General features: G+C 42.8%; 1 protein-coding gene across 3 annotated transcripts; it reads left to right on the plus strand.

Annotated features, from left to right (window-relative positions):
* The first annotated feature begins 1,389 nt into the window (after positions 1 to 1,389).
* On the plus strand, positions 1,390 to 10,704 carry LOC311012950 (ETS-related transcription factor Elf-1-like). 3 transcript variants are annotated; one of them, XM_084008786.1, is made up of 8 exons: positions 1,390 to 1,628; positions 4,779 to 5,200; positions 5,289 to 5,412; positions 7,446 to 7,550; positions 7,829 to 7,984; positions 8,066 to 8,140; positions 8,273 to 8,468; positions 8,577 to 10,704. In XM_084008786.1, exons 2-8 carry the CDS (start codon positions 5,141 to 5,143, stop codon positions 9,178 to 9,180), a joined length of 1,320 nt encoding a protein of 439 aa, XP_083864912.1. In that variant the 5' UTR covers positions 1,390 to 1,628; positions 4,779 to 5,140; the 3' UTR covers positions 9,181 to 10,704. The 3 variants fall into 3 exon arrangements, with proteins under 3 accessions (XP_083864912.1, XP_083864913.1, XP_083864914.1); XM_084008787.1 differs by lacking the exon at positions 1,390 to 1,628 and adding an exon at positions 4,660 to 4,679; XM_084008788.1 differs by lacking the exons at positions 1,390 to 1,628; positions 4,779 to 5,200; positions 5,289 to 5,412 and adding an exon at positions 5,685 to 5,816.
* Positions 10,705 to 10,909: the final 205 nt, after the last annotated feature.

Below are 10,909 nucleotides of genomic sequence, written 5' to 3' on the forward strand. Positions count from 1 at the left end.
GATTCTAGGATTGGCGGCATATTGCAACCACCTGAATCTTGCACGTGTGTGCAACATGGCACTTAACTTACACTAATTGGTTGTTCTGTTGCAACAACCACACAAGAGAAGGTTCAACATGCATGTGCATTAAAAAAATATACCAATAACGAACAAAAACCTGATTTGTGATGATTATATAGACTTTTTTTTTTTTAAAAAGGGCTGTACTTTACTTTGGGGTACATTGGATAACATGCAGGTAATCAATCATTTCACGGTAATAATATCACCCTCTCATTCTCACACACACACACACACACATTGCAATAATAAAACCCTGCCCTCTGTATCTTGATAAAAATATTATGGGAGTTAACCTACTTCTGAGCCAAACCAGCACATTCTTGAAGCTGCCTGCTGTTGCAGAAGTGTGTGTGGGGGGGGGGGGGGGGGACAATAAAAAGATATGTAGGGTATGCTTGATTTTTTTTATTTTCCTCTGGATTTCAGTCCGACTCCACCCACAGATGTTACATGTGTGGATTAGATTAGAAGAAATGTTGCAGAAAATATAAAAGACACAAATCCACAAATAAATAAAGCTCCACACAGCATATTCAATTTGTTGTCAAAGAACTTCATCACACACGATTCATTTTTATCTATGTGAACATATACGACTGCTTCTCTTTTATGAGGTTCACAGACAGGTTAGTTATGCAACCGTTCGCAGCAGTGACGGTATACAGAGACAGCATGCCTGGCTGCAGAGGGCCCCGGCTCTCATGTTGAGAGCTGATGATTTGCAAGAAACAGCTGTGACCGTGATCACAGAGTCTGTAGCAGACCTCTGAACAGCACCGAGACACACTTTGTACATTTGTCATCTATTTAAAATAAATAAATAAGAAAGAAAGAGAGAGAGAGAGGACATGAAGCTCACGCTTGTTGTTGGGGGTGTTGTTGCAGAGTTTTGCCACCAGGGAGCATGAGGGATAAGGACAGACTTCACTACATGCATTAAACTTCCTGTGAGTCTGCAAGGTTGTTGTTTTTTTGTCTCTATTTTTCAGCCTTTTATGTTAACATTAACTGTACAAGGCATCAAACAGAACTCCATAATACTGAGAGTCCTATTTTCTTCAGTTGAAGCCGACCTACTGGTTTATTATGACATGGAGTGACATCATCACATACATCCACCTGTATAGAAAGCCGACTGGGCTGTTTGCAGATCAGTTGCTTGTCTCTACGCTGTTTTACATTGCAAATACGCCCGTGTTTACATTTGCTCCACACTGACAATGGTCACTATGGGTTACCTTGACTCACAACACAGGTAACCAATCAGAGCTCACAGCGGGGGCAGTTCTCTGGAAAAAAGGAGGAAGCAATAACTAGCAAGGTCTGAAGGGAAGTCAAATCAACACGGTCTACGCTTATCTGTGTGGCACTTTTTACACAGTGACTGGGAATTCACAAGAGGAAAACTGATCCCTGGTCTGTTAAAAGCAGACGAAGGCTCTCTTGCCCCCCCTCCAAAAGGGATGAGAACCATTTCCGTTTCTCTTTTCTTTTCTTTTTTTGTTGGATCGTCCAGGCAGCTGCTGCTCTGCCACAAACAAGACACAGGCTATAAACACAAGGTAAGCCTCTGCTTCGTATTCCATACAACAGGCCCGCCGCGCTGTGCAACGGCAAACACTCACTAGAGCGAAAGAAACACGGGCTCGTAGCTCTTCGGGTGACTTTATGTTGCATGACATGCGCTGTAGGGAAAGTGAAAGTATTTTTTCACTGTGTGTGTGTGCGTGTGTGTGTGTTTGTGGGGGCGGTTTGACGCAGTTTAAAAACAGGCCGACAGAAAATGTTTGATAAAAAATATAATTTACCAGAAATTAAAGTTAAAACCACGAGTATGTGCGCCAGGAAATCAGAGGACCACCTCCGCCATTCCCTCCAATTCCCAATCTCCTCCTCTCCACACACACACACACACACACACACACACACACACACACACACACACACACACACACACACACACACACACACACACACACACACACACACACACACACACACACACACACACACACACACACACACACACACACACACTTTTCACTGTGTTCATTTAACAAGGCCCAGTTACTGCAAGCAACAAGGGGGGCTTATCAGTTGCTCTCTTGCCATACTGTTATCAGCCTGGCCTAGTTCACACACACACACACACTCTCTCTCTCTAACCCCTTTCTGTCAAACACACCCGCACGCTCTCTCTCTCACACACACACACACACACACAGCACATACATACACACACACACAACACACACACACACACACAAGCTGGGGAATGAATGTTATGGGGGCTTATCAGTGTCCTTAGGGGCCTGGCAACCACTTCACAGACTCAGATCCCAGTGCCGAGGCCACAGAGACAAACCTATGTGACCAGAGTACTGATGAACAAAGGCTCTGTGCTGTAAAGTGACTCCTCTATAGAAGCAGCAGGCCCGTGGGCCATGCGAACAATGAACATATACAGTATGTATATATATTTATACACACACATCGGCACAAAGGCAGGCAATTGTGGCTACCGCTCAAAAGAAAGAGAAACGGCACAAAATACAAGCTGCATTCTGTATGTTTTGTACACTTCATTTATTGATAGTAACAAAAAAAACACAAAAAAAAGCATGGCAGCCTGCCATAGTGTAAACCAGATCCTGATTTTCAGGTTATGAAGTGGAGAGTAGGTGGCAGTTAATTATGTTCAACCTGCACTACAACCCAATACCTACAGACAGTCAGAAGAGGCTATGAAATAAAAGTCTGTGTCGGTTCATTTAAAAAAACAACTGTGATTTTGTTTAAATATCACGTATTGGGCTGCAACTACTTTTTATTCTCGTAAAAAAGTAGTAGTAGTAAAAATAGTAGAGCTCCAGATAATGTCTTGAGGTGGTGGTTTAGTCTGACGAGCAGATATCAAGATATTAAACATACCATCATAGAAGACTAAGAAATTAACATTTAAGAAGCTGGAACTAGAAAATTCATGATATATTTTGCTTAAAAATCTATTTAAAAAGACAAAATATGGTACATTTGGTGATTGCTGTTTATAATCACACAGCATTCAAAGTTGGCCATTCTATAGTGTGAATGCAGCATTATGGGAAACGAAGCAGCGAATCAGAGAAATTAAAATGTTCAGAAACATCCCGATCCCGGCAAATTTAGAAGAAAATACAGGCGGAGGGAACGATCTCTGTGTTTATACCAAGCGGCAACCTCAGGTGCTCAGAAATGAAGCCAACTGCAAAAACGCAGTTCCTCAAATGGCCACTTGAGGCAGGCTCTTAAAGTAAGTCAAGCGCCATTGACTCCCATGTAGAAATGCAAAGCAGAAATACACATTTATAGCCTCATAAATTTGCCACAAATTTGCCAATTGTACAGGGAGGGGGGGGGGGGGGGGGGGGGTGAATGAGAGGGATTATTTTTGTACCAGTCTGCAAAAAAAGTTCTGCATATTATACCTTTAAACAATTAATCAACAATGAAAACCGTTAGAGGTGTCGTTTACTTTTCGGTTTCAGCTCCAACCTCTCCTCTAACCAAGCTTTGCATAATGCATAACAAACTTTTTTATTTATTTATTTTTATTTTTAATAATATAAGGACAATTTCTCCTCCCTAACTTGAAAATGCTGCTTAGAGAAGTGAACCATCCTCCACTTCACTTCTACGCGTCTCTAATGAAATCACTGAGCCACAAACATCAGAGGAAGTCACAAAAATTGAGAGAGAGCCACTGCCGGCAGAAGATGTTGGCAACGGTTTGGTGCAGGAACGCAGGAAGTGGTGCCTCCTAACTGAGCTGTGCTTCCTGTGTGATAACTGACCCAAACATGTTGTGCCTCTATCTCACTCACACACACACACACACACACACACACACACACACACACACACACACACACACACACACACACACACACACACACACACACACACACAGAAGTGCGCTCAGCAACTTTGAGCGTACCAACACTGCATCAAGAGCGTCAAACATCCCATGTAAAGAGCATAAATTGACAGTTGACAAAGACTCAATGATTAACTTTAGCCTGAGAGTTACTTAAAAAATGAAGGACGAGAGAGGAACAGGGAATGGTCAGGGGACTGAGACCGCAATTTCAAAGGAATTACCATGGCCTGGGGGGGGGGGGGACAAAAGGAGGAAGAAAGAGGAAAAACAACAAGCGACGAGGACAGAATAACGGGGAGAAGAAAAGTTGATTTTTTTGTTCTTAATGTCTCCCTTCACAATCGTCATGTTGTCAGGAATGTGCATGTAGCGCCCTGAAACCTTGAACATTGTGCAAAGACTAGACGTCAAGTTCAACAGCTGCCCCCCCTCCTCATACCACACACACACACACACACACACACACACACACACACACACACACAGCCTGGGCACACATTGCAGTGCAAACGCTTCCTTCCTGTTGCTGGTTTAGCCTCTTTTAGAAGCAAGATAAGAGCAAAAAAGCACGAGCTATATTAAAAGAGGGAAGCGAACTGCTGTTTTCTGTTGCCTCTCACGATCCCTGTGACCACATGACTGCATTTGGACATTTTATTTTTAAAACGTTTTTAAACTGGCCACCGTCGTGCAGGTGTGGTACTCTCACTTTGTGTGTGTTTTTTTGTGTTTTGTTGCCTCCAACGGCTAACACGTCTGCTCTCGTTTCTCTCTCTCTGTTGTTATCTGGCAGGTTCAGCCAGACCACAGTTTTAGCAGCCCCCGCTTCCTCATCGAGAGTCGAGGCAGAGCGAGTGAGCTTCCTGTGACGCCTCACTGTCTCTGGTCAATTAGTTTACTCACATCATTCTCGCAGTTTTGAATTGCGCTGCATGGAAAGAGACGGGCCTCGTCGTATCCTGGGAGGGGAGGTTTGCTCCGCATCTGCACCGACGGTGAATCGCCGAGAATCTGAAAAGAGTCTCTTCCAAAAGCCTGGATCTGTCGGGATACAAAAAAACACCAGACCAGTTTCGGGTTATTAATAGTCTTCAGGGGGGGAAAGCTGTGATGCTGTTTTCACGCAGTTAAGATTGTATTTTGGGATATTCAGCCATGCTGCAGCAGTCAGAGCTCATCTTTGACTTCGCCAGTGACCATGTCAACATGTCACAGGTGAGTAAATGCCATGACTTTCTTTGTTTCCATCCGACAAAATTGCAAAAACCTGATTTTTTTAATCTGATTTTTCTATGTGTTGCAGCTGGGGGGTTACTCAAATTACCCAGCGGTGATCGTGGAGCAGGTTCCTCATTCACACCAGCTCTCATATGCGGGTCTAGCATGTGAACAATTACAGGGAGAGCATCACCAGCAGCTGTTCAAAGGTCAGTGCATAAAACACACACACACACAACAACACACACACTTTTTTTCTTTACCTGTCGTAATTACTTTTAATAATTAAGGCTCGCCTGTCGAGTAATAGTAAAAAAAATGGTTATTAACGACCTCAGTTTTGTTTGTGGAGGTTTTTTATTTAAGTTAAGCTAAATTAAAAGTCCCATAACTCAAGCCAAAGAAAACCCTGCGCATGCGCAGTCGCAAGCCTGGTCGCACATGGACCACCCTCCCTCCGAAAAAAAAAAAAAAAAAACCCAGGAAGTGAAGCAAAACATTTCTGGCGTCTGGGAAAAGCCCGTTAATGAATCATATTAGGATGTAGACGTGGTCGATTCGGGCTACGGCACACATGCTATGGCTTTTTCCTCGCCAATGCTGGGAATTAAAAGTAAGTTACGTCACCGTATCGCGTTGTCTTACGCTGTTTTTGAAAGTTGGGCTCACGGCGAGGCTCGGTTAACTTAGCTAACGGCAACCGAAAACAAGCCGCGGACAGTTTCCCTTCAGCATTTAAAACCGTTTATTTTTTTAAAAAAGCTGACTCACCTGCTGCGTTTCTTCTTTAAACAGCTGCTGCGTTGTTTTGTGAAGGTTGTTTGTTGGGTTTTCCCGGCGGCAGAAACTGTTAACGGTTACAGCTGTTAGCTAAGCTAGCAGATGTTTGGTAGCTCGCCGCTTCACAACACCGCTCATATGTATAAATGCGCACAAAAACAAAATAGACCTCCTTTTTTTCGTAATACGTCGCCTCCGGGGCGCATACATGTTGCAGATGTGTGCTTAAATATGTGAAGCACGTATTTGGCCACGTTGTTATTGAAGTAAAAGCACGATAAGCAGAGAAACATCACAATCAATACATCAGTATTATGTATGTTAATGTGCACTAGGGTGGGTGACGTAATTAATAAACGTACCGTTCCGTCATTAAAGGGTTAGCTCACCCAAACTACAAAAAACCTCTACAACCTGGGTTAGTGATGGGACGATATAGGATTTATAATATATATATATTTTTAATGCATTTATCCTTTATTCATGCAACCATATGATTTATGATCATCTTATTTAAGAGTATTTGATTGAAAAGGATGTTCACAAAAAAGAAAAAAATATGTTTTATCTGTGATGCCATAGAAAAAATTCTTATCTAAATGTAAAGTTTCTGCAGACATAAATATTATGTCATAATATTGTGAATTGCAATTATTTTGGCCGTGATTTGGGTAATAGGGAATACTATGTTTTAAACTTTATTTATGCAACCATTTGATTGAGTATTTGATTGAAATTTTTTATTTTAATGTTTAAAGTTTCTGCAGACACAAAAATATAATAATATCGTGAATCGCAGTTATTTTGGCCGAGATAATTGTGATATAGATGTAGGTTCAGCGCAAATATTGGCACTTACTGGACCACTATGTATGAATTCATGTGTGCAGCCACAGGCCCATCTCAGCCACATTTTTGCTTTTGTGGTGAATTACTATTGAACAATTCCAGGAAAGCCCATCCCATCTGATGAGGGGTTACAATGAAGGGGGCACTTGAGTCCACGTCGGGTGAAAATAGAGGATCTAATCCTCTAATTACAACATCTGTAGTGTTATATCCTGTGATTCATGTACATCACGATATAATACTTTTGTCTGCCAAATAAATTGAGAACACATTTATGGATTAAGTCACCAGACATGAATGTCTGCTTTTGGCCAGGCTTCTCCAGCAAATTAAATACCTAAAATATCAAAGTGATTTTTTTTAAATTAAATTCCTTTCACTCCGGTTGTATTAGAATGGCAGAAAGTTCAGAGGCACAGATCTTACAATGTTAAATAACACCATGTTTGTGGCTAGATATCTGTAGCAGTGAGAGGATGTTTTGTGTGATTTGGATCAAGCTTTCGTCCTGCTGCTCTCTTGTGCTTCTCCTGTTTAATTCTTCTTCTAAATGCCACCGTCGTCGCCCGGCTCACTGTTTTTGTATCTTACGCCCTTTCTCTGTGGATTCCAGTGGAGCAATGTGAAAGTGGAGAGGAGGAGACCATGGAGACACTTGTTGCTGCTGACTCCCTCCTCAACATGGACTGTCCCGACACGCTGTCACTGGAACACTACTGTAAGCACACACACACATGAATACACACACTTAAAGGCATACATTTCATATCTTTACATGTCTAATATTTGTTTGCTGCTCAATAAATGTTGAGAATGTTACATAAAGCTCCTGTAACTACTCACACGCACGCTATCAGAGTGAAAAGATGCCCTCATAAAACCTCACCTCTGCTTTTTGACGGAGGACATATCTGACTGTGAGCTAGTTATTTTTAGACATACTAGTCGCAGCGCTGTTCTCTCTCATTAAATGTGTTTATGCCCCCCCCCCTGCAGCCCAGACCTTCTTACCGTCACTGGGGGATGTCATCACTACTCCTGTTACCCAGGTGACTGTATCGGCAGAGGGGATTGTGGGAGCTTTCGACCAGGCGCAGTGGCACTCGTTGCACACAAAGAAGCCTGCGTCACAGCTGCAGTCCAAAAAGAGAGGTCAGTCACCTTCTTTTTTTACCTTATCTGAATTCTTAATAATTGTGTGATCAAATGACCTACTTTTATTCTTCTGCTCAGGGAGAAAACCTCGACACAGAAGGGCAGATTCTCCCACACCGGACATCATAGTGAAGAAGGAAAAATACAACAAAGGTACTGCCGCACATAACGAAATGAGTTAAGCCCACTTTCAGGCATGCGTCATACCTGAGTGTGATGGCAATTTTTGACGTGCCCTTTCTTTGTCTTTCCTTATCCCTCATGTTTCCTGTGTTTGTGCTTCAGGAGGAAACACGCTGTACCTGTGGCAGTTCCTGATGGAGTTGCTGCAGGACCGGCAGGCTTGCCCCCGCTACATTAAATGGACTAATCCGCACGCAGGAATCTTCAAGTTGGTCAACTCAAAAGCAGTGGCGAGACTCTGGGGCAAACACAAGAACAAGCCGGATATGAATTATGAGACAATGGGCAGAGCGCTCAGGTAAACCATTTGATTATTTATTTTGTATTCATTATATTTATTAGTATGGTCTTTACTTTGAAGAAAATGTGTTTGTTTTGTTAATATGGAGCCTTTTTGTTCATGTAGGTACTACTACCAGAGAGGCATCCTGAATAAGGTTGAAGGCCAGCGCCTCGTCTACCAGTTCACCTCGCTGCCCAAAGATATGATTTATATCACAGACGGCGATGGCGTCAAAGAGGAAGAAGACGACGATCACGACGACAACGACGAGGGTGAGAGCGACGAGTCCGACGACAGCACTGTACCTTCTAGCGACCAATCGGTGGAGGAGGAAGACTCGCCCCCGCCACTGAAGAAAACGTCGTCCAGCTCTGTCCGTGCCCCGGCTAACCAGCGGACCAGACTGGCCCCCAGGCCCTCGGGCCTGCGTGACACCGTCCTGCATCCTGCCAGCACCAGCCTGATCCAGGAGCAGCACTTGCCCATCGTGTCCGCTGAGATGCTGCGAACCCTCAAGAACCTGCAGAAGGTTCAGTCCCTGCAGCCCGCCGGTCACGCCTCCGTCTTCAAAACGGCTCAGCTACTGGGGAGCCTGTGTGAGCGGCAGGCTGCTGCCGAGGTGGCTGTAGACCGGGAGGGTGCACAGGATGAAGAGTCACACCCAGGACACACAACTTCACATGTGGACACTCCACAGCTGGTGCCCCTTATTAGCTCTGACCAATAGAAAAGGACCAGTAACCCCCCCCCAAAAATAAAACACACACACATGCACATACACTCCACTGACTCAGGATCAGCTACAGAGCTTCACCTTGATGTGGCGATGTCTGCACACAAGGGCCTATTTTTTGTTAAGAGTGTGAGTATTGATCTCGGATTATTTTGCGTTTTAGATAATATTATGAATTAGTAACAAAAGTAATTCTATATCTCTGCTCTCTACCGCGACATCTGAGGTGGCAGGAACCAAAAATCTCAAACCATTTCACATTTTTGTTTTGTAACAGAATATAAAAGCTCATGTGCTTTATCTCAGCCTTTTTGTCATTCTCTAGCCATCAACGACACCAAAGACAGACATGCACTGGAATCTACGGCCTCTCTGCGTCTTCTGCAGATGCAACCTCTGCTTGCACTTCGCCTCCAGCGTCGCAGAGCAGATTATCTGATCGGCACACTTTGCCCTCCTGCTCTGCCTTTACGCTCGCTCTTTCCCACTTTTTTTTTAATTTTTTTTATATATACTATCACATGCTGAATCATTCCTCTGCCTTGAAAATGGCTTTGCACTAATGTTTTACTCTGCTGTATGTTTGTTCTCTAAGTGCCTGATGATCTCAGTCCATCCTGTCCCTGCTTCCTGTGTTCCTGGTAATCATTAGGTTATTGAGGGAAAAAACATTCCATATTATTATTTTTCTTTTTTTTTTAAGATTACTGATTTATGTTTGTGTTTTGAAATGTTGAAAACAAGGGATCACTGTTATTTCTAGAGTAGTTATTTAGCACTGCTGCTGTTTGTAGTTGATGTATCTACACGGTGGACTTTCCTTTTGTTGACAATCACCAGTGAAATGCCTTTTATTTGGATATATTGCCTCGCATAGAGTCATACTGCTACTATTTAGCCTTTCTGCTATGCACATGTTTAGTTATTAGTCATATAAACGTAAATGCATACATGGACCTCTAAAGTGTATCTTTATGTACTGTGTGTTGTATACTGTATGTCCGTGAACATGCTTAAATTTGTGCCTTGTTGCCATTTTCTCCCTCAGGTTCATATAAAATTGCTTTTTTTTTACTATATGCAAGAAGTAAAACGGCTGGCCCTTTTATAATGAAGTAAAGCTAAGTTCAATGTTTTCCCTTCAGGTGATCTTAGTTCAACCTCCCAAACCTCACTCCAAATGAAATCCTGAGTTGGTATGATTTAGGCCGACTTCTGTGAGGCTAAACTTGGTTTAGGAGATGCTTGTAACTGCCTTTTCCCCTCCCCAGACACCGTGATGCAAAACTGTTTTCACTTTATTATTGAGTAAATCATTTATTTGGAATCCCCCTCACTTTGCTTTACCTGGAGGTCTCTTGATACTGTAAGTTTTACTGATATTGATGTGTAAGCTTGTAGCAGAGGGAGAGGTGGAGTTTCTGTTGCCTTATTCTGGTGCGTTTGCTTTCATGCAGTCCAGAGATGTTGAAAAGATAATGGTCTATTATATGAAATAAACTCAATTTTGTTATTGTCTTTGTGAAATTCCTCGTCACTCATTCACACACATCCCAATGCGTTTACCAGCATTTGTGGTCACTGACTTTTGAGGTACCTTTACTTAGCTTGAATTTTCCTGTTTTCTGCTAGTTCTTACTTCTACTCCGCTACAATTCACAGGGAAACTTTGCTTTATTCTCCATGTCATGTATTTCACAGGTTAAGTAAGTAAGTTACTTTG

This window comes from Eutrigla gurnardus, assembly GCF_963514095.1.
Source record: "Eutrigla gurnardus genome assembly, chromosome: 4".
In the NCBI taxonomy this organism is placed as follows: Eukaryota; Metazoa; Chordata; class Actinopteri; order Perciformes; family Triglidae; genus Eutrigla; species Eutrigla gurnardus.

Bases quoted from the DNA above. Each gene is read 5' to 3' on its own strand.
- LOC311012950 (XM_084008786.1), top strand. From the start codon at position 5,141: ATGCTGCAGCAGTCAGAGCTCATCTTTGACTTCGCCAGTGACCATGTC. The intron at 7,551-7,828 runs GTAAGCACACAC...CCCCCCCTGCAG, and splicing joins GCTGTCACTGGAACACTACT to CCCAGACCTTCTTACCGTCA. The intron at 8,469-8,576 runs GTAAACCATTTG...TTGTTCATGTAG, and splicing joins ACAATGGGCAGAGCGCTCAG to GTACTACTACCAGAGAGGCA.